Source organism: Bubalus kerabau, chromosome 4 (assembly GCF_029407905.1).
Source record: "Bubalus kerabau isolate K-KA32 ecotype Philippines breed swamp buffalo chromosome 4, PCC_UOA_SB_1v2, whole genome shotgun sequence".
NCBI lineage: Eukaryota > Metazoa > Chordata > Mammalia > Artiodactyla > Bovidae > Bubalus > Bubalus kerabau.
Window position 1 is genome coordinate 18,325,863 of NC_073627.1, and position 23,497 is coordinate 18,349,359.

General features: G+C 49.6%; 1 protein-coding gene and 1 long non-coding RNA gene across 3 annotated transcripts; both read right to left on the reverse strand.

Annotated features, from left to right (window-relative positions):
• Positions 1-4,694: 4,694 nt before the first annotated feature.
• On the reverse strand, positions 4,695-7,456 carry LOC129651169 (uncharacterized). 2 transcript variants are annotated; one of them, XR_008714056.1, is made up of 4 exons: positions 7,024-7,456; positions 6,731-6,901; positions 5,013-5,251; positions 4,695-4,846 (listed from the first exon to the last, which is right to left on the reverse strand). It is a non-coding gene; the product is annotated as an uncharacterized LOC129651169 (long non-coding RNA). The 2 variants fall into 2 exon arrangements; XR_008714055.1 differs by having other exon boundaries at positions 6,731-7,456.
• A 13,520-nt stretch (positions 7,457-20,976) lies between these two features.
• Positions 20,977-23,043, reverse strand: SPPL2C (signal peptide peptidase like 2C). The gene has a single exon (XM_055579870.1). The coding sequence runs from the start codon at positions 23,041-23,043 to the stop codon at positions 20,977-20,979; it is 2,067 nt and encodes a 688-aa protein (XP_055435845.1).
• Positions 23,044-23,497: the final 454 nt, after the last annotated feature.

Genomic DNA, 23,497 nt, shown 5'->3' on the forward strand with positions numbered 1-23,497 from the left:
CCTCCTCAGAAGGCTCATCTGAGACCTGCCTTTTAAGGCCAGGTGTTACCCCGAGAGACCCACTTACCACACTGGCGGGTGATCACTTATGTACTTATTCATCTGAGTGTGATGCCTGGAAGGCCTGAACTGTATTTTGTCTACCTTTGTATCCTCGGCCTGTAATACAGTACTCGACACACAGTAGGTTCTTCATAAACAGCTGATGAGGGATTGGCAGACTGGATGAATAAAAGAGGAACTGGGTGAGAAACAGGGGCAGACTGTGGGATATAGCAAAGCCTGAGAGCTCAGTTTTTCAGCAATCCAGAAAACTGTTGATGTGGCTGAAAAAGAAAAAAAAAAAAAGCAGGTTCAAAACTAAGACAAATAAAAGACATGCATAAACCCTCTTTAGGGGACCTGGAGTGGAAAAGCTGTTCAGCCTGTTTCTCCCAGCTTCCAAAAATTCCTGAATCATTGTTTAGACAGAACAGCCCTTTAATAAATACCTCTCACTCCCTTTCAAGTTCACTGTCAGGCTTTATTGGATTCTGAGAGGGACCAGGAGAAAACGTGGATGGTAAAGAGCAAGGGGGCTTCTTTCTCCTCTCTCCTCTTGCCCCTGTCTTTTGATTACAGCTGAACAAGGTCAAGAGGCCTTTAAGAGACCAGCAAACCTAATAATCCTGTGATCATTTTTTTTTTTAAAAGCTCGTAGGCAGATTCAAGCTGAATTGAAATGATTCAGTTTCTCTTGCCATTAGCAAGGATACAACAGAGTCACACACACACACAATTCCCTCCCTTTCTTGGTACACTGCTCTTTTCTCTTTGTACTTTGCATGCTGTTTCTCCTAACTTCTCCAAAAACCGTTTAGCAGCCCTTGCCCACCTCTTCTTATTCCTTGGATCACAGATAACTTTTCAGTGTGGGGTCAGCCCAGAAAATGCCTTTTGGTGGATTCAGAACCTCCCCTGCCAGTGCCTCTCCCCATCCCCCTCCTGTTTACTCCATGGCTGCTGCCCTTCACATTCTTTGGTCCCTTCATCAGTCCAGGTGGCTGCTGTCACCTGGTCTGTGTCACCGTGCAGCCAAAATCCTCACTCTGGGAATTCCCTGGCTGTCCAGAGGTTAGGACTCCAGGCTCTCACTGCCAAGGGCCCAGGTTCAATCCCTGGTGGGGGAATTAAAATCCTGCATGCTGAGTGGCGTGGCCAAAATAATAAATAAGTAAATAAAATAAAATTACTATCCCTCTACTATCAAAACAACTCCTCTTTAAAAAAAGAAAAAAGTAAAGAAAGAAATACTCCACTGTTTCTTTGGAGAGGGTGAGGCTATGACTGGCACAGTATTAATCGGAAAGAAAAATTCCAGAAGCCAAGCCCTAGAACAACAGGAAGCTCTGAACAGACTTTAGGCATTGTCCTGTTTGAGTCTCTCACCTTACGGATACAGAAGCAGAGGCCCAAAAAGGAAAGGCAGTGAGTGATTTAATGGCAGAGCTGGGTTTAAAAATCAGGGCCTCTAGTGCTTTGTCCAGGCTTTGGCCCTCTGCAGCACAACTGGAATGGTACCCTTAGCAAACTTGAACACTGTATTAAAGCAGAGTCTCTGCTGGGGGAGCTTTCACCCCCGGGAACATCTCACATCATCTGGTTGCCACTGCTGGGGAAAAGGTGTTCATGGGCGTTCAGAGAATCAAGGCCCCTTGTAAGCCCTGATCAGATTCCTGATCTGGGTCACCACAGCTTGCAGGGCCTGGCTGCAGCCCGTCTCATGGACGCTTCCATGTGATTTCAGCAGCTGGAACCACAACCTCCCCGCGAATTCAACAGGCAGGGGTTGAACTCAAGGCAGACTTCTGCTCGTTTTGGTTTGGGGATTTATTTTGTTTTGTGTTTTCCGAATGTGAACTTGGCTTTACTCTAATACAGGACTTCTCAACCATGGCAATCTTAGGGTCTATCCAGGACCTTGTCCCATGATCCTAAGTAGGCTCAGAGGGGAGATATGAAACCTGGACTCAGATTTATGTGCCTGGAAGAATTCCAGACACCAAGTTTTGTCGTGGGGGCCTGTCCTGTGCGTTGTAGGACATGTAACAGTATTGCTGGGTGCTACCCGGGAGATATCAGAAGCACCTCTGACTTTTTTTCCTCCACGGAGGAACATGTCAATTTTTGAAAAAAATGAGATATACTCACATACCAAAAAATTAGGTGAAAATTTGGAATTTCCTGGTGGTCTGTGGTTAAGATTGGACTTCCCTGGTGGCTCAGGCGGTAAAGCGTCTGTCTACAACGCAGGAGACCCAGGTTTGATCCCTGGGTTGGGAAGATACCCTGGAGAAGGAAATGGCAATCCACTCTAGTACTATTGCCTGGAAAATCCCATGGACAGAGGAGCCTGGAAGGCTACAGTCCATGGGGTCACAAAGAGTTGTACACGACTGAGCGACTTCACTTCACTTTCGCTGCCAGGGGCCTGAGTTGCATCCCTGCTTGAGAAACTAAGATCCCACAAGCCATGAAGCACAGCCAGAACAAAACAACAACAAGAAAAACTAGGTGAAAAATTTCTATGACTTTGGTTGTCTTTATTCCTTAGTCCCATCCAGGGCTCGCTCATAACTGATACTTAAGTGTTTGACCGGTTGATTTGGCACTGGGCCCTCTGGTGGCTTAGATGGTAAAGAATCTGCCTGCAACGCAAGGGACCTGGGTTCAATCCCTGGGTCGGGAAGATCCCCCTGAAGAAGGAAATGGCAGCCCACTCCAGTATTCTTGCCTGGGAGATTCCATGGACAGAGGAGCCTGGTGGGCTACAGTCCATGGGGTCGCAAAGAATCAGACATGACTGGTGACTAACACTTTCACTTTCTCCTCAGAGAGGTTTCTCCCCTGGACACAGTCTGAAGGTAGGATTCTTGTGAATGGCATGTGTGTACCTGCTGAGGCTGGTGAGCCACAGGGCACTGGACTCCCTGGTGTATATGGTCATGTGACCAGTTCAGACCAGTGAGTTGTGACGGGTGTCCCTTCTGGGCTGGAGCATTTGATTGCTTGTGTGAGTCCCTCGGGAGTTCTCTCTGTCCACTGAGGCGAGTTTGGAAGCACAGGTAAGATGGAGCTTCCTTCGGGCAGGGCCCCTGAGTAATTACCATGAACTCCAAGCCCCCTCCTGATCCTCACAGGACACATAACATGAGAGGAAGGCAAACTCCTGTCAAACCACTGAGATTTGGGTATTCTTTGTCATTGCAACATAATCCCAGCCTAACCTGACTGCTCTAAGGACCTGCACAGGACTGCTATACACAGAAGTCAGCCCGTATGCGAAGAAACCATCCCATTCAGACCAGCCAGTGGAGTCCATTCAAATGCCGGGATAGTCTGGGGTTAAAAAAATGAAAAGCTCATGAAGTTAATTAACAAACACTTTATTGAGTTAAAAACATGAGTGAGCTAAAAAAAGAAACGACTTGTTTGTGTTATGTTTCAGTTGTTTACAAATTCAGGAGGGCTAAACAGAGCGTGAGCACAGTGCGGGCCCTTTTGCTTGCTGTGTGATGTGGGGGACTGGCTCTCACAAAGTCACAGAGGGGCTTTTGTGTTCCACAATAGCATCTCAGGGCCAGCGTGCTTTGCATGTTCATCCACAATAACTGCTTTCTTCTGGTAAGTTAGGGCCAATGACTTTGGGTTTGGGATGTGGAATCAGAATTATGAACAGGCTAAAGAAGAAAAATTGTACCAAACATCATGACTATAGGAGTGCTTGTCTCTTAAAGGAAGATGCACGTGAATATTCAAACTAGGTAAACCAGAGTGACCAATGACTAAAGTAACTTCTTTACAAAGAATTCTTCTGTCCTAATTTCCTTGGTACCCTGAAGTGTTTGCTTCAGATTCCAGAGGTAGAGGTGAAGGGCAGAGAAACATGAAGCCAAGGTTCATTACTGTTTGATGTAAAAGATAAAACATTTTGTAGATGAATGCACAAAAGAGAAAAATTCAATTTAATATTCATGTAGCTAAACCCCCCCCCTAAACTTATGGCTTAAACTTAAGCCTTAAAAAGGCATACCTGTCCAAAAAAGTTTTTGTTACCATATTTTTATTAATAGTTTGCAAACATCAGATAGAAACCCTGATTGTTGATTAATTTTTAGGATTCCTTATGGCCGATGCTGCTAACTAGCTGGCATTACTGGGTAAAACACTTGACTTCTCTGTGCCTGTTGCCTCATTTGTAAAATGAGGGAAATAAAAGACCCTCTGGGGATTGCTTAGCTCTAAAAAAATTCTGACCCTTTGAAAAGAAGCATCCTGGAGAAAAATGTGGGCCCATGCTTTGTATACAAATGATATATTCTCCGAGACAATCGACCTTCCAAATCTGACATTTTACAATAGAAAATAACTTTCAGACTTCCCTGGTGGCTCAGTAGTAAAGAATCTGCCTACCAATGCAGGGGACACGGGTTTGATCCCTGGTCCAGGAAGATCCCACGTTCCATGGGACAGCTAAGCCCATGCACCCCAACTTCTGAAGCTCGTGCACCCCAAAGACCATGCTCTGCAACAAGAGAAGCCACTGCAATGAGAAGCCAGAGCACCTGGCTCACAACAAATAGAGAAAGCCTGTGCACAGCAAAGAAGACCCAGTGCAGCCAAAAGTAAATAAAAACAATAAATTAAGTGGATAAAATTAAAAAAAAATTTTAATAACTTTCTTCATGTAGGGCTGATTGCTGGAAAAAGTCAGATTTGTTAGCATCCAGGGTCCTTGGTGCCCTGAGGAAGGGCCGCTGAAGTTGGGAGCCAGTGTGTTCTGAGCACCTGCTGTGGATGGCAGCATCTGGGTAAAGGAGGTAAAAACAAGAACAGCTGGAGAGACCAGCCAGGTCTCCCAAGGTCTTCCTGCTGCTAAGGAGCCAGCCCTCACGCACACCAAGGGCAGCACATGATCCGAACATGGGGTGATGTGGACACACATCCCTGTTCTGTCTGCTTTCGACTCATACCTTTTTTCTAGGATGAGGATGGATGACAATGTCCTCTTCTTTAGGAGAAATACCCCTTTTGTCCATGGGAACCATGTGGTTCTGATCAGGAGCCCCTGTGATGGTGTCCACACCTCTGGCCTGCAACTGGGCACGTGATCCAAGTAGGGTTGACCTGCAGGCTCTTTCTAGTTGGAACTAGAGGAAGAGGCTTCCATCTGCTCTGGCGGCCAGGGTTTCTAGCCTCATGGAGATGGTCCCTCCATGGGAAACAGAAACAAGAAGGGGAGAGATCTGATGGGGCCTAAATCGCTGGCTGACCCTCCCCCTGCCCTCTCTGTAGCCTGTTCCAAACCCATGACCCCCACTTCTCCACCCAAGGGAGTTGCAGTTAACCATTTGCAACTCGTGAGGCTGGACTTGTGGGAAAGAGAGAAGAGTGAGACAGTCCTGGAAGCTTTTTTGTGTGTTCAGCCTGGGGAATCCAGCCTCGGGAAGTCTTGTGCAGCCAAAGTGATGGCAGATGCAGCCAAGCCCAAAGGCCACTCAGGAAGAGCAGGCTGGACCAGCAATAAAGTCCCACTGGATTTATCTAAGGACGGCACATCTCACTAGGTGAGGAAAGAAGAAGAAGGGGCCAAAATCTTAGGAAGTTTAGTAAAAAGAAGATGAGTGAAAAACAGTCAGTCAGTTCAGTCACTCAGTCATGTCCAACTCTTTGTGACCCCATGGACTGCAGCACACCAGGCCTCCCTGTCCCCCACCAACTACCAGAGCTTGCTCAAACTCATGTCCATCAAGTCAGTGACGCCATCCAACCATCTCATCCTCTGTTGTCCCTTTCTCTTCCTGCCTTCAATCTTTCCAAGGACCAGGATCTTTTCCAGTGAGTCAGTTCTTCAGATCAGGTGGCCAAAGTATTGCAGTTTCAGCTTCAGCATCAGTTCTTCCAATGAATATTCAGGACTGATTTCCTTTAGGATTGACTGGTTGGCTCTCCTTGCAGTCCAAGGGACTCTCAAGAGTTTTCTCCAACACCACAGTTCAAAAGCATCAGTTCTTCAGCACTCAAATTTGTTTATAGTCCAATTCTCATCCATACATGACTACTGGGAAAACCAAAGCTTTGACTAGATGGACCTTTATTGGCAAAGTAACATCTCTGCTTTTTAATATGCTGTCTAGGTTGGTCATAACTTTCCTTCCAAGGAGCAAGCGTCTTTTAATTTCATGGCTGCAGTCACCATCAGTGATTTTGGTGCCCCCCCAAATAAAGTATCTCACTGTTTCCATTGTTTCCCCATATATTTGCCATGAAGGGATGGGACCAGATACCATGATCTTTGTTTTTTGAATGTTGAGTTTTAAGCCAACTTTTTCATTCTCCTCATTCACTTTCATCAAGAGGCTCTTTAGTTCCTCTTCGCTTTCTGCCATAAGGGTGGTATCATCTGCATATCTGAGGTTACCGATATTTCTCCCGGCAATCTTGATTCCAGCTTGTGCTTCATCCAGTCCAGCATTTCGCATGATATACTCTGCATATAAGTTAAAGCAGGGTGACAATATACAACCTTGTCAAGAGAAAAAGAGAGTGAGACAAAAAGAGAAAGAGGGGAAGGATACATGTATTATTGTGTTGAGATATTTCTGAGAATAAATTTGGGTTTCAGTGCGAGGATCTGAGAAGAGGTGAGTACAGGGCACTCTGCCTTAAGTGAATTTGGGAGGGACATTACCTGTTCAGGGTGCTTCCCCAATGGCTCAGCGGTAAAGAATCTGCCTGCCATGCAGGAGATGCAGGACTTGTAAGTTTGATCCCTGGGTCGGGAAGATCCCCAGAGGAGGAAATGGGAAACCACTCCAGTATTCTTGCCTAGAAAATCCCTTGGACAGAGGAGCCTGGTGGGCTACAGTCCATGGGGTCACAAAGAGTTGGATATGACTGAGTGATTAAGCACGGACTTATCTATTCAGGAGATGGAAAAACACTGTATTGCAGAGTGTGAATGTAATTTAACAGGAGACTCACTTGAAATAGATTCACTCTGACCCTTCACTTCTCTTCGAGCTCTGTTTACCTTCAGATGGCCCCCAGCTGCTTAAAGCCAGGTTCTTCCTATACTTTCTGCTCTACTAAGACTTACTTGCCTGGTGGCTCAGTGATAAAGAATCTGCCTGCCAATGCAAGAGACGCAGGAGACACAGGTTTGATCCTGGGTCAGGAAGATCCCAGGAGGAGGAAATGACAACCCACTCTAGTATTCTTGCCTGGGAAAGCCCATGGACAGAGGAGCCTGGTGGGCTACAGTCTATGGGGTCAAAAAAGTGTCGGACACGACTGACCAACTAAACAACCACCACCGCCAAGACTTAGACTGACGTTGGCTGTGATGAGCTGGTGGAGCCATCCTCACCACCCCTCCCCCTTTCCCATTCCTCCCCTCCTGCCCCATCCCACGCCCAGCACTTAAAACCCTCCTGAGGTTTTCCACCTGCCTGAGGTTGAAATCGGAATTCCTTTCCGAAGTCTCTGAGGCCCTCTCTTCTCCAGCCCTGCCCTTTCTGCTCTCTCATTGTTATCTTGGGTGGTCAGGGAGGCCTCCCGGAGGAGGTGATCCTTAAGATATACATAACTAGAAGAAACCAGCTTCATAAAGATGTGGGAGCAGTGTGTGCCAGCCTGGAGTGGGGTGGAGTGAGGGGTAGCTGGTGGACAGCAAGCACAAAGTCCTAAGTCAGGAATGAACTGGCAAGCGTGAGGACTGGAGAGAAGCTGGTAGGGGCAGAGTGGGGAGGGGACAGCATAGGACACGGTCTCAGATTCCAGTTAAAGAAACTCAGAACTGGAAGTAACCTTGGAGGGACCTTAATTCAACCCCTTTATTTAGTTTATTTCTTCACTTTTTAAAATGTATTTGGACCGAAACATGCAGCATCCCAGACCAGGGATTGAACTTGTGCCCCCTGCATTAGAAGCGCAGAGTCTTAACCACTGGACCACATAGGAAGTCCCTTTATGTATTTCTTTTTAAATTTAAAAAATCTAAATACAGTTGATTAGCATTATATTCCAGTTGATACAGTATTATATTAGTTTCAGGTATACAGCATCATCATTCAGTATTTTTACAGATTATAGTCCATTAAAAGTTATTATAAGGTAATGACTATAATTCCCTGTGCTCTACAATATCTTTTGCTTATCTATTTTATACATATATAATAGGAATATAACATTGTACTACTAACCTTGTTATTTCAAAGACCAGGAAATTGCAGGTCAGAGAATTATTTTTAAAACGTACACAAGAAATACATGAGTTTTCATGTTACAAATTCAGAGAACACAGCAAAAGTAAAAGCCCCCTTGGCACAACCCCATCCACCCCTGCCTGCCCCAGTCTCCTTACCAGTGTCCTCTCCAGTGGGAAGTTCAGCCAGTCAAGAGGCTACTGTTCCTGACTTTTGGGTAGGAGTATACTGGTGGTTCCAGTTGTAAAGAACCCGTCTGCCAATGCAGGAGATATGAGACGTGGGTTTGATCCCTGGGTTGGGAAGATCCCCTGGAGGAGAAAATGGCAACCTACTCCAGTATTCTTGCCTGGAGAATCCCCATGGACAGAGGAGCCTGGTGGGTTACAGCCATAGGGTTACAAAGAGTCGAACACGACTGAAGCAACTTAGCATGCACGCACATACGTTTGTATATGTACACTGAGAAATGTATGGCTTTATTGGGCTTTCCCTTCACATCTATGAAATCATCACTTTTGACTTTGGAAACCTTTTCACGTTTGTTCATGTGGATGGAGTGCATTCTTTTCCCCTGCTGTATAGTATTTCATGGCTAGATGAACTATATCATTTAGCTTTTCCTCTTGGGCATTTGGGTTGCCCCTGGTTATTAGAATTAGGACTGTGGTGAATACCACTGGACAAGCCTCTTGGAATACAAGTGCAAGGCTCTGGTAAATACCAAGCTGTGAAATTCCTGGATCCAGGGGCAGGCAAACACCATGAAACTTTAATCGAAGCTGCCAAAGTGCTCTCCAAAAAGAATACATCAAATCACCTTCCCACCAACAGAACGTGTGACAGCCTGCTTCTCAGCACCACTACCTCCGATGCTGGGTCTTATTCATCTTTATAATTTTTGTCACTGTGTTGGGATGACAGTGATATCTTTATTATGGTTGTTATGCATGTGCGTGCCTGGTAAGTTACTTCAGTTGTGTCCAACTCTCTGCAATCCTATGGACTGCAGCCCACCAGGCTCCTCTGTCCATGGGATTCTCCAGGTGTGAATACTAGTGTGAGTTGCTATGCCCTCCTCCAGGGAATCTTCCCTACTCGGTGATTGAACCTGTATCTTTTATATCTCCTGCACCTGGCAGGTGGATTCTCTACCACTAGCGCCACCTGGGAAGCCCAGGGGTTGTTATAGTAGTTGTTATTTACCTTTTTATTTTATTATTGTTATTATTTTTTGGCTACACTGTGAGGCTTGTGGGATCTTACGTCCTTGACCCTGGACCCCCTGCAGTGGGAGTTTGGAGTCCTAAGCACTCGACCACCTGGGAAATTCCCTATCTTTTTATTTTGAATGAGTTTAGGCTAATAGAAAAGTTGTGAAAATACAGAGTTCTCGTAGTCCCTTCCCTGATTTATCCTCCTTCAGCATCTTATATAACCATATACAATGATCAAAACTAAGACACTAACATTGGTACAAAGCTATTAACTAAACTGCAAATTTTCTCAGATATCACCAGTTTCTCCACTCATGTTCTAGTTGTTTTAAGTTTTGCTTCCCTAATTACTAGAAAGGTCGAACATCTTTCTGTAATTTTTTTTGCCATCTGTGTTTCTTCTGAAAAATACCAGTTCAAAATTCTTTGCCCATTTCCCCTCCCTTGGATTGATTGTCTTTTTCTAATGATTTACAGAGGCTCTTTAAAAACTCTCCTAAGCTCACATAGCTAATTAATTAGTGAAATAAAAACCCAAATCTAACCTGATTGCCTATTTCCACTACAAACACCCAGTCCTCAGTTTTCCTGCCCCTCTCTTGCTCCCTTTCTCCCCAGTCCAGGCTCTGTGCTCCCCAGCAGGGAGGATTCCTCCGTGAAGCCCAGTGGGGCTAAGGCTGCTCATTCACTCCTCATTTCACTCATCATCTCTGGGCTAATGACGTTAGAGGCCGTCTGGGATGTACCCTTTCTGGACACCAGCTTGCTTTCTCTGAAGTCTCATCTCCCTTGGCCCTGAGGCAGGCTGCAGAGAACGCCAGCTGCTGAGATCCAAGAATGTGCCATTTGGCTGACTGTCCTCTCCTTAACTGTTGTCCTGGCAATCGTGAAACCTCTTGCACTGGCAGAACGGAAACTGCACAAGGGAGGGTATGTGTGTCTTGGGATCACTGGGGGCCCTGCGTTTCCTAGAACACCAGCCAGGATGCTCTGACTGCCTCTCAGGTCACTCTTTCATCTTCCAGCCGCAGCTCCAGAAATTAACAGGACCTAGCAGGCAGGGGTGGGCACTGCTGTGGGTGGGACTGCTCTGGTTCTACCCAACCATCTGTTCCTTGAGGAGAGGGGCTGTGTCTCGGTATTCTTCTCCCTCTGGGTCTAAAGTGAAGCTAAGCAGGAATCTTGTCATTTGTAGTTACTCTGGATCAGGGAGGAGATGGGGTGGAGACACTACTATTTGTCCCTGGTCTGGTCCCAAGTATTTGGCAGGGACACTGCTGTGTCGTGGCCCTCTCCTTCCTACATATAGGTCCACCCAGAACCTATGAATGTGACCTAATTTGGAAAAGGGGTCTTTGAAGATGTAACTATTAAGAATCTCAAGATGAGGCCCTCCTGGGACTTCCCTGAGACCCCAAGTGGGTAGTCCAGTGGGGTCCAGTGGTGGACTGGTGGTCCAAATACAGGGGGCCTGGGTTCGATTTCTGGTCAGGGAACTAGATCACAGAGGCCACAACTAAAGATCCTGCATGCTGCAACTAAGACCCGGCACAACTAAATAAATAAATAAGCATTTTTTTAAAGGATGAGGTCCTTCTAGGTTACTGAGGTGGTCCTGAAACCCAGTGACAAGTGTTCTCATATGATAAAGACAGAGAGAGATCAGAGACACACAGAGGAGAGGAGAAGGCCAAGTGGATGTGGAAACAGAGTCTGGAGTCATTTAGCTACAAGCCAAGGAAAGCCTGGGGTCACCAGAACCTGGAAGAGGCAAGGAAGGCTTTGCCCTAGAGCCTGCAGAGGGAGCATGGCCCTGAATTCCATCCTCCAGAGAAAACAAACTTCTGTTGTTTCAAGCCACCTGGTTTGTGGTCATTTGTTACAGCAGCCACAGGAAACTAATAGATTGGAACCAATTAGGTCATTAAAACCCATAATGCTTGAGGGGACTACAGACCTCATCCGTTGTTGCCTGTGTAGGGAAATGAGGACCACAGGGAGGGATGACCTACCTCTGACCAGCACAAGTGAACATCAGCCTGTTTCATTCATATACAACAGCCTGTGTGGGAGTATCTCTCTACCAGCCCCACAGGTGACAGGTGGAGAGCAAGGCGCTGGCTCTTCACCATGGAAAGAAGTTGGGAATTTTCTCTGTGGAAAATGGAGGGCGGGGGTGGGGCTGGCTTTGAGAACCTGTGCGAAGTGCCCAGCTCCTTCCCAGGCACCCCCTCCAGGCCCTGGGGTGGGGGCATCTCAGAATTTGCATTTCTTTTGTTTGGTTAAGAAGACATGGATGATTTTGGGGGGGGTTTGGGGCGCTGTTCTGAGTCTTCATTGCTGGGCTCTGGCTTTCTCTAGTTGCAGCAAGCAGGGGCTGCTCGCTAGTTGCAGTGTATGAGCTTCTCACTGGGGTGACTTCTCTTGTTGCAGAGCATCGGTTCCAGAGTGGGGAAGGGGGTTGGGAGCTTCAGTTGTTGTAGCACTTCGGTCCAGTTGCCCCAAGGCTTTGTGGGATCTTAGTTCCCAGACCAGGGATCAAACCTGCGTCTCCTGCATTAGTAGGCAGATGCTTAACCACTGGACCACCAGGGAAGTCCCTGGATGATCTTTTTAATTGAAGTATAGTTGAATCACAAAAATTGCATTTCTGACACATTTCCAGGGAAGCCTGATGCTGCTGGATCAGGGATCGCTCTTTGAGAATCCTTGCTCTAAAGCAGTGCTTCTTAGACCTTAATAAGGACAGGCATCATCTAGGGAATCATGTTATAATTCAGATTCTGTTAACCCTTTGTGTGTGCTATCTGACCCTACTCTTCCTGCCATCCATCTCCAGCCATAGCTGATTGGACTAGAGGTAGATGCTGAGTCAAGGGCCCATGGACTCACCAACAGCCAATGACAAGACCCAGATCACAGACAGTAAATCTAAGCCCAGTGAAGCTCCTCTCTTGAAAATCAGAATGGTGTCTGAATAGAGACCATTGTCCACTGATAGCGATCCCTGAGCTGAGACCACGATGCAGAGTTGTGGCCAGTGCCACAATGAGCCAAGAGGAAAATGAGCTTGCAAAGGCAGCCGGCTCATGGGGGAGGAGAGGAAGAGGGTGCACAGAGCCTGTGCAGCCTGGAGAGGCAGAGGGTGCCTTTGCTTTCTGACAGTTCTCTAATCCCCAACTCCCATGAGCCCCAACTGGGCTGTTTGCCCTGGTGTTCTGAGAAACCCCTTGTCCTTCCAATAAGCTCCTCTTTTTGCTTGAGACGCTTTGAACGGGTTCTTGTTCCTTGAAGCCAAAGGACTTGAATTAATCAGAATGCATGAATCTGTACCCTCATCCACCCGCTCCTGATGGTGAAACCCTCTGAGTCATGAACAGCATCCTGTGTCCTGTTCATATCCAGGACCTTGGACAGGGCCCTTACAGTGGGTGCTGGAGAGTGTGGCCTATCTCTGGATATAATCAGTGTGCACAGGTGTTAGGGGAAGGTACAAGGGCACATTCCAAGTGCGTGGAAGGCAGAGGAGAGGCGTGGAGCTGGGTGAGCATGTGTGGAGGACTACACCCACAGGGTGGCTGGGGGCTGTAGCGGGCGAGTGAGGCTATAGGGAAGGCTGATCACAGACAGCCTTAAACACCAAGGCTGATCACGGACAGCCTTAAACACCAAGCTGAGGAACTGGGGTTGGTTAGACAGGCAGTAGGAAGGCATCCAAGGTCTTTCAGCCAGAAGGACAGGACCCAGAACAGTTGTGCTCTTTTCTTTCACAAGGATCCTATTGGCCGCTCATCACCAGGTGAGAGGTGACATTTTGAAATAAGCCTGTAAAAAATGGAAAGGAGGAGAAAATGGATCCCAGAGATTTTCCTAGCAGAGAATCAACAGGAAATTGTATTTGATTGCACGTTGTGCTAAGCCCAGGGACAGAGAGTATTCCATTAATAAACCAGCATGTGGAAATAAAAGTCCAACCTCACTATTAAGTAGAGACATGCAAATTGAAGGGGATATTGTGTTTCATCACAGCAAATTGGAAAAGATGCTGTAGCAGGTGTGGAGAAATGGTTACTTCCATAGTTTCCAGCACACGCAGAGGATAAATTAACACACACATAATTTGGAAAGTAATTTAGCAAAATGCATTACCATCTTTAAAGGTGTTCATACCCTTAGTTTCCCAGAGATAAAATTACTATATCTATCTCACAGAAATCTCCTAAAATATGTAAAGAAATTTACTGCCAAAAATATTCCTCACGCTGCTGTAGGAAACAGATCAAACACCCAATAAAGAGAATGTGAAGTCTATGAAGCTATATCTGCTATCAAATATTACATCACTTCGGTTCAGTCGCTCAGTCATGTCCGATTCTTTGCGACCCCATCAATTGTAGCACATCAGGCCTCCCTGTCCATCACCAACTCCCGGAGTTCACTCAGACTCACGTCCATCGAGTCAGTGATGCCATCCAGCCATCTCATCCTCTGTCGTCCCCTTCTCCTCCTGCCCCCAATCCCTCCCAGCATCAGAGTCTTTTCCAATGAGTCAACTCTTCGCATGAGGTGGCCAAAGTACTGGAGTTTCAGCTTTAGCATCATTCCTTCCAAAGAAATCCCAGGGCTGATCTCCTTCAGAATGGACTGGTTGGATCTCCTTGAAGTCCAAGGGACTCTCAAGAGTCTTCTCCAACACCACAGTTCAGAAGCATCAATTCTTCGGTGCTCAGCCTTCTTCACAGTCCAACTCTCACATCCATACATGACCACAGGAAAAACCATAGCCTTGACTAGAAGGACCTTTGTTGGTAAAGTAATGTCTCTGCTTTTGAACGCGCTATCTAGGTTGGTCATAACTTTCCTTCCAAGGAGTAAGCGTCTTTTAATTTCATGGCTGCAGTCACCATCTGCAGTGATTTTGGAGCCCCCCAAAATAAAGTCTGACACTGTTTCCACTGTTTCCCCATCTATTTCCCATGAAGTGATGGGACCAGATGCCATGATCTTCGTTTTCTGAATGTTAAGCTTTAAGCCAACTTTTTCACTCTCCACTTTCACTTTCATCAAGAGGCTTTTTCGTTCCTCTTGACTTTCTGCCATAAGGGTGGTGTCATCGGCATATCTGAGGTTACTGATATTTCTTCTGGCAATCTGGATTCCAGCTTGTGTTTCTTCCAGTCCAGCGTTTCTCATGATGTACTCTGCATATAAGTTAAATAAGCAGGGTGACAATATACAGCCTTGACATACTCCTTTTCCTATTTGGAACCAGTCTGTTGTTCCATGGCTTAGTCCAAATAAAGGTTCAAAGGGTACACAGAATATTCATAGCAGAATGCCAATGTAAATATCCATTTTTTGCTGTGACTTTGTAATTGAAACACACAAATAAAAACCTGTGAATGGGGACTTTCTTGGCGGTCCAGTGGCTAAAACTCTGCTCCCATTGCTGGGGTTGGGGTCGGGGGTGGGAGGGGAGAGAGGGGGCGGGGGTTCCACAGATTGCAACTAAGAGTTCACATGCCACCACTAAGAATTCTGCATGCCACAACAGAGACTTGGCACAGCGAAATAAATATTTTTAAAAATAAATTAAAGATTTTTTAAAAAACCTATGAATGGGGGGGAAATGACTGAGTGGAAATATACCAAAGTTTAAGAGTAATTGTGCTCTTTTTTTTTACTTTTCTATACTGTCCACTTTTTCTCCAAAGCACAATAAATTCATGATGAAAAGAAATCCCTGGAGCTTGATAAAGCAGCCTGACCCGGGAAACACTTCCTGGCTATTGTAACTGAGACCCTCAACTCCTGTCTCTCTTTCACTGACTGTCCTGTGCCCAGCTCTTCCAGCAGAAAGGAACACATGGAAGGACTAGCAGTGTGGCTGTGGGGCTGTGTCTTTGTCTCGTCTGCTCTGAGACGTTTAATTCTAAAGCACAGTGCTTGGTACTCAGTGATAGCCCCTGCTCACCGCAACTAGAGAAAGCCTGAATGCAGCGATGAAGACCAAGCACAGCTAAAAATAAAAAAATATTTTTTAAAAAGACATTAAAAAATATTCTCATACCTGTCTCCAGACACCTTCATGTCCTCACAATCAGCTTCTAAAGAGTTCATCTTTAGAACATGGGTTTCAGAACTTTTCTGATGGGTAATTTATATTTGTTGAACACCACCCTTTGCTGTAATTTAGTTTCCTGATGGAATGCCCCTGGCTCTTAAAGAGTGAGCCTGCCTGCTCTTATACCACTGACCAGCAGATGGCAGCAGAGGAGCGTGCAATGTTCAACACTGCAGGAAAAAAGAGGCACAAAACCTCCCACCCTCCAGTCTAACTGGGTTAGACTGCAGACGGTTCTCTCTTCTGGCTCTGCGGTGGTGCCCCTGCTCACCGCCAGGCACCCACCCCCACACCACATCCCCCTGGGCATGGCTGGGCATCCTCATTCCAAGGGGAGAGATGACTCCGCTTCTGGGAGCTCATCCAGGAGGAATTGTAAGCGGATTTGGGAAGGATGATATTTGGAGGTGTGCCAAGAGCTGTCCTGGAAACTTTCCCTTTGAAACCTGGGCATCATATAACGAGATAACATGTGTATCTAGCCTGTCATTAGTGCTTAGCACATGTTAGCTATGTGCTCACATACCTCACCTCATTTAATCCTTATGACAAACCCACAATGTAAGTCTTTGCACCCCATTTCACAGATGAGACTATCAAGGCACAGAGGGGGTGGCCTCAGTGGTCCAGCATCACAGCCAAGTGACTATCAGTGCTGAGCTTTGACTCCAAGTCTCAATGACTCAGAGCCCAGCTGTGTCCTCCTGTGCTAGCCAAGGAGATGCTTCATGGTGAACCAAAACCTTATACATGCAATTACTTCTTAAAGAGAATGGAGGCTGAATCTCCCGGGGGGCACAGGGAAAAGGCATGGGTAGACCCAGGGCTTTCCTAGTGGAGGCGTATGTTGCAGTCAGAGTGTGCAGAGAGGAGGGGTGTTGATGGGAACTAATCCCGGCTGCTGGGCTAGGAGATAGAAGACCAGAGCTGTGAAATTGGGCAGTTCCTGGCCCTCTCTGGGCTTTCCTTCCCTCATCTGTGGAATAGAGCATCTCTCAGTCCTTGCTGGTTCTCACTGTCAAGGGAAGCCAGAAGCTCCGGCACCAAACTTCTCATTAACTAAAAAAATCCCTAGGCTGTGACTGTTCGTTCTTTCTGGGTAGCCTGAGCACAGCACAGCCCCTGAGCAGGGACTGGCCACCTGGAGCCCTAGATATGGCTCAGGAGTTCATTCTTGCGCTGGTCCTATCTTGACTTTTAAAGAATTAGTTAATTTGTTTATGGCTGCGCTGGGTCTCCATTGCCGCATGTGGGCTTTCTGCAGTGGCAGCGAGCAGGGGCTACCCTTCGTTGCCGTGTGCAGGCTCCCCATTGCGGTGGCCTCTCTTGCTCAGGCTCTAGGGTATACAGGCTTCAGTAGTAGTGGCACGTGTGCTCAGTCGCTCCACAGCATGTAGGATCTTCCTGGTCCAGGGATCGAAACTGTGTCCCCTGCACTGGCAGATGGTCTCTTAACCACTGGACCACCAGGGAAATCCCTTTAATATGTTTTTTGTTTGTTTTTGTGGGATCTTAGTTCCTGGACTAGGAGTCACACCTGGGCCCTCAGCAGTGAAAATATGGACTCCTAACTACTGGACTGTGGGGGAATTCCCCCTATTTTAGGTTTCACCTGGCATAGGTTGGGCTCTGCAGATGCTGAGATGGAGTTCAGAGTGCAAAAGGGAAAGAGGAGGAGCGAGGTGAGGGCAGAAGAGCCATCAGACTGGGGTGCAGGCCTGCCTGCCGCCTCTCTGCCAGCCCCGGGGAGATGGCCAGGCCCTGGTCCTGCTGTCTTGACCTATCATTATCTGCCTGAGGGTGCAGGACGGATGTGTGTGCATGTTTATGTGTGCGTACCCGTGTGTGTGTTTGTGTGTGTGTAAGTGTATGGTAACATGTGCAGATTCCTGTGTCTCTCAGGTACTCAGGTGGGAGCTGCCAGCTCTGGGCACCTCTTGACAGGTGACAGCTTGGTCCTGCCACTGGATTCAACCCAATCCCTGGGAAGCTGGCTGGCAAAGGGAAGCAGAGCCTGCAACCTAAAGAGGATCCTGGCCTTGGGGTCAGGGCAGGAGCAGGGGGTGCAGCAGCGCCGCAAGGTTTCTGGAGCCCAGGCTCAGCCCCTGCCCCGGAGGGTTTAACACTCAGCACAGTGCCCCGAGGTAGGTAGGGTCATTCTCCCCATTTTATAGATAAAATGTCCTCTAAATGTTTGCCTCTGCAGGGTGGAACAGTGAGAACAGGATCGGACTCATTCTTCCCTGAATCTGTTTGGACATGGTGGGGTGGGGGCAGGTTTGGGTGGCTTCCCTCCTCAGACCCTCCCCTTGAGAATCTTCTCCTTGGAGGCAGGCATCACCCTGCTGCAGGGAGCTCTGAACCAGCATCCTTAGAGACGCCCTGACTGCAAGTTCCAGGTACAGAGGAGCTCTCTCGCCCCCGCCCGCCCCCCCAAGTCTAGGTGGTGAGAGGGACCAAGAGCCCTCCGCTCTGCAAGCCCTTCCCCTTGGGCCTGGCAGAGGGGTGCAGACCACCCTTGGTAGGTCCAGTGACGCAGGTTGGCAGCGGGGAGGCAGCCTCGGCTGGGGGGTAGCCAGAGCCTGCGGAGGCCCCTCTGCCAAGGCCAGATGGTCACTGACTCTGATGGGAGGGGGCTGCCAACACCTCCGGTCAGTGTCCTGGCCCGTGTTCCTCACTCGGCCCTTGTCCAGACCTGGCCTTCAGGTGCTGTTTGACGAGGAGCTGTTCTTCCTCCCCAGTGAGTGGGGCTTTCTGTGAGATGCCCTTTACCTGCACCCCCCACCTGCCTGGCCCTCTTTCTCTCCACCCCCAGGATGCAACCAGACCCCTTAGAGTCTCATTTCCACACTACCCAAGGCTCTGCAGGACCCCAGGGAGGAGGCCTGAGGTCTTCATGTTCATGCGTGTCTGCTAAGTTGTGTCCAACTCTTGGAGACCCCATGGACTGAAGCCCTCCAGGCTCCTCTGTTCATGGGATTCTCCAGGTAAGAAGTGGAGTGGGTTGCCATTTTCTCCTCTATGAGATCCTTCTGATCCAAGGATAGAAAGTGCGTCTCTTGCATCTCCTGCATTGGCAGGAGGATTCTTCACCATTGCACCACCTCTTCATGCTGCATCAACCCATTCATTTATTTGTTATAACAGCTTTAAGAACTAAGTGAGGTGGGTTGAGAACAGACCCATCTTGGCTCACACTCTTTTGGTTGCGGAAGGGGATGGTCTGGATGACAACCTGGACTGTGATGGGTGAGGATTCCCAGGAGGGCTGCCTCGCTTGCACAGATTCACTTCATTGTCTGGGTCAAAACTGCAGGCAGTGGCCAGGTGTTGCCCAGGATTCACTGATTCATTCATTCATTCATTCATTCCTCCAACAAACATAAATCAAGCACCTGCTACATACCAGGCCCTGTTCCACACAGATGAATAAGACAGAAGGCCCCTGCCCTCACCAAGTTGATGTGACTGGGGGAGACGAGAAAACTAATGAATCGGGTATAGGGTGATGTGATTAGGGCCGGCAGATGCCTTAGGAAAGGTCATCAGGGATCTCCCTGGTGATCCAGTGGCTAAGACTCTGAGCTCTTAATGCAGGGGACCTAGGGGTTTGATTCCTGGTCAGGGAACTAGATTCCACATGTTGCACCTAAGACCCAGCCCAGCCGGATAAATAAATAAATATTAAAAAAAAATTTTTTTTTAAAAGAAAGGTCATCAAGGAAGGCCTCCCTGAGGCTGGGGCTGGAAGGACAAGAAACTGGTCAGACCCGATTCTGGGGGTGGGAGGACTAGAAAGTTGCACTAGAGGACCCAGCAGGTGGGAAGGCCCTGGGGAGAGAAGGGACATGTGTGTGGTGGGGGCTGGCGTGTGCTCCCTGGTGGTGGTCAGGGCAGGCATGCTGGGTGTGGAGGGGAGGAAATTGGCACCAGAACTCAAAGGCTTGTAGGAGTTGGATTTGACTCTTTCAGCTCCTTTCACAAAGGGGCATAATATAAACAGAGTTAACATTCACATCGCTCTCCCTACATGCACTGCATTAGTGCTCTTATGGAAGCCAATGCAGTCAGACTTCCCCCAAACCATGGTAGGTCCTATTATTATCCCATTCAACAGGTGAAGAAACTGAGGCACCACAAGCTTTAATCACTTGCTCAGTGACACAGCACAGACCAGTGGTGGAGCTGGAGTTTCTGGTAGGCTGCTGGCTTCCGAACTCTAACCACTGTCTTTTCCCACACTACCCTTCCCACATAGACTCCTCTGCAAGACTTCCCTCACCCCAGAGTTTGTTTCCTTTGCTTAAGCAACACATAAACATACTCTAAAGCTTAAGGAATTGTGGGGTCCTCAAGAGGTCATCTTGTCCATGCTCCTGCCTCCAGATAGACATAGTATTATAAGTCTCATCTTGAGGATGAGACTCCTAAGCCCCAAAGGGGTTAAGAAACCAGTTCATTATCCAAGGTCAGTGAAGGAAGCATTGGAACTAAAGCCATGGTCTCCTAAATTCTTTCACTCCAGCTCCAACCTCTCCATCCCTGTTTTGAGATGATTCTCAAGTTGTTTCTTATCTGTTCTCCATCCCCCACCCTTCCCCCAGCTGGACAGAAGACTCCCTCTGTGCCCACCAGCAGGGTGGGGTACACAGCAGCTGCATACTTGGTGTCTGTGAATGCAACAGGTGGATGCCAGCAGGCACACTGGGTGTGATGTTGCTGTCCAGGATGCTTATAGAGCAAGGATGCTTAGCAGGAAGGGTGGATGTGAGCTGATGCTGGAAGGCTGCTTAGAAATGTTTCATCTGGGCTTCAGCATTTCTGTCTGGGGTGGGAAGGGTGTCTCAGCTAGAGGAAACAGCATGTGCAAAGAGACAAGGAAGAGTATGTGGCATAATCAAGGAACGGTAATGGTTTGATTGGACCTGAGCATGAGAAAAAGATGGGCAATGAGGCTGGGGTTGGGCTGCAGAGACAGACAGGTGTGGTCTGTCCCAAGGACCCTGCAGGCTCTACGTGAACTGCTTCCTTACAGTTCTAACAAACAAAGAACCTCCGTGGGTGAAGGTGAAGTCGCTCAGTTGTGTCCGGCTCTTTGCGACCCCGTGGACTGTAGCCTACCAGGCTCCTCCGTCCATGGGATTCTCTCGGCAAGAATACTGGAGTGGGTTGCCATTTCCTTCTCCAGGGGATCTTCCCGACCCAGGGATCGAACCCAGGTCTCCCGCATTGGAGGCAGACGCTTTAACCTCTGAGCCACCAGGGAAGCCCTGACAAACAAAGCAGCTCTGTGGACAGATACAGAATATTTTTAATGCCCCAATTTATTTTTGTCACACGTGGCTTTGCTCTGTGATAGTCTAGAGGCACATGTCCCAGGATTCCTGGTTCACAAGGGATCTTGGGTCAACATGCTCTTCTTTACCTTAAGGCCCTTCCTCTTGTGGAAGCCTGTCCAGGGCAGGCTGGCCTCGTGGGCCTGGGCCTGGGCCTGGATGTGGCCCAGCTCTGAGGGCGGCAGCCTCAGGGGTATCAGCATGGCCTTTGGCATCAGTGGTAAGAGCTCCTCTGAGACCCCAGAAGGGGTACTCGACAGGTCATCGGGCTCCAGGTTGGCATCGCTCCAGCCCTCGGAGCTGTCACTGTGGCCTTCTGGACTGGCGGCTCCACCCTCAGATATGGTGACAGTCTCAGCCGTGCCCTCCCCAAGGCTGCTATCTAAGTCTCTTGCCAGGGCGGAGATGGTGGCCCCCTCGAGCTCGAAGGCTCTGTGGATGTCTGCTGCATGCTCCCGCTTCTGCTCAGAACCAACTGAAGGGGCACCGCAGAGCCCTGGCACAGGCCGGGTGAGGGCCTTGGCTCTAACCTGGCCTGTCCAGAAGAGGGTGAGCTCTTGGCGGCAGGCGGCCACGGCCAGGCTGGTGAACAGGGTGCTGGACACCAGGTAGAGCAGGGCAGGCTGGCCCATCTGCATGAGGGCCATGGCGAAGAAGGTGACCAGCAGGCCCACAGCGTAGGCCGCTGTGCAGGCCACGAAGTAGACCTGCCGCGAGCGGATCTGCATATCAAAGCGGTGACAATAGGCCACCAGGAAGCCAGGGACCACGATGTCACCGAAGCCGAGGATAGAGAAGGGCTGGTCACACAGGGTCAAGGCCGAGAAGCTCAGCCGGGGCACCTTGAGGACCATGGGCAGCCTCTCATGGCTCAAGGAATCTGCCGGGCCCGAGGCCACGCCAACCATGATGCTCTCGCCGGTCCTGGTAAGCAGGGGTGTGATGAATACGAAGAAGACGTCGAAGACTAGCAGGGCCAGCAGGAAGGAGGCGCAGTTCTTGAGGGTGGGCAGGCGCATGCGCCGTAGGACGAAGAGGCAGTAGGCCACGCCCAGCGTGTCCTGCAGCAGCCACGCCCAGCGGTCCTCGTTCCGGTAGGCGACCCAGAGGACCGTAACCACCAGGCACAGGCCAGCCAGCAGCAGCAGGGGCAGCTGCAGACAGGCCCGGCGGCCGGGCAGGAGCCACTGGTCCTGCCACACGGGCAGGTGGCGCACCACGGGCACCAGGCAGCTGTAGAGGCCGGTGCCCGCGCCCAGCCCGAAGATGGCGATCATGATGTAGACAAAGCAGTCATAGAAGAAGTAGAGCAGCAGCATGATGGAGCAGGACATGGTGACCACCGCGCCCGTCATGGCCGGCGTGAAGTCCACCGGCAAGTCCTCGTCGTCTTCTTCGGGCCCCCGCCGGGCCGCCAGGGCTCTCTGTGGAGGGTGACCGCCGGGCCCCCCGCCCCCTCGCGCCCGGCGCCGCTGCAGCCGGTCAGCCTCAGTCACACCAGCCCAGTAGCCGCCCACGGCCACGGTGCCCACGGCCAGGAGGAAGATGACCACCATGTTGTAGTCGAGGATGGGCTCTGGGGGGGCGTACAAGGCCACGTGGACCCCGTTGCCCCCGTGGGTGTGGCTGAGGATGTCCAGCATGTCGGTGTAGCGGAGCACGGCCACGGGGATGGTGAGGTCTGAGAGGGGCTTGCGGGGGTTCTGGGCCGCCGGGGTGATGTCTGAACACTGTTGGTCGCTGACCCGGCTCACGATGAGCAACCCGTGGGCGCCTCGGCCCTGAGCCAGCCAGCCCTTGTCGTAGAAGCTGCAGTTGCCTCTCATGACCATGGCGGTGGTCCTGTGGAGGGGCCGCTGGCTGGCGGAGCCGTCCGGGTGGGCCTGGTGGGAGGAGTCCTGGCCTGGGCACCAGGGTGCGCCCGTGCCATCGTGCAGGGGCAGGAGTGGGGCGTGCTGCAGGTCCCGGGGCAGGGTGACATAGTCGGAGCGGAAGACGATGCAGTAGTCCTTGCTCCAGTTGTCAGACACCACATGGACCACGCCGTACTCCCCCTGGGCCGCGGTGCTGGCCAGGAGGAAGAGGAGGAGGAAAAAGAGGAGGAAACCCAGGCACGCCATCCTCCTACCGCTGCGTCCCAGTGTGGCAGCTGCCCACGGCCCCCTGACCCCTCCCAGGGCTGGGTGTGGCCCTCTTGTCACAGAGCAGCTGCTTGGCCGACAGTCCAGGAAACCAGGGCCACACCTACCTAGTCACAAAGCTGGGCAGCCTCTGGGGATCCTGTCCCCCAGCCCTGCCTCCAGGTGGAGAGGTCATCTGCCTAGGAGGAGCTGGACCAGGTTATTTGAAACAAGAGGTGGGGGGATGCGCTTGAGGATCCCAGACAGGATTCGGGACCAACCTCGTCCTTTACAGACCCGGCAGATGCCTGGCCCTCTCTGCCTATTTCTCTAACTGCAAAGAAATGAGGATATTAGACCAGACAGTTTCCTGAGCCCCTGGGATCCCCGACCTCAGCAATGTTGTACATTTTTATCGAGCTCTTCCCGAGTGCCAGGTGCTTTTTCTGCAATC

Coding starts and splice junctions, on each gene's coding strand:
- SPPL2C (XM_055579870.1), bottom strand. CDS start 23,043: ATGGCGTGCCTGGGTTTCCTCCTCTTTTTCCTCCTCCTCTTCCTCCTG.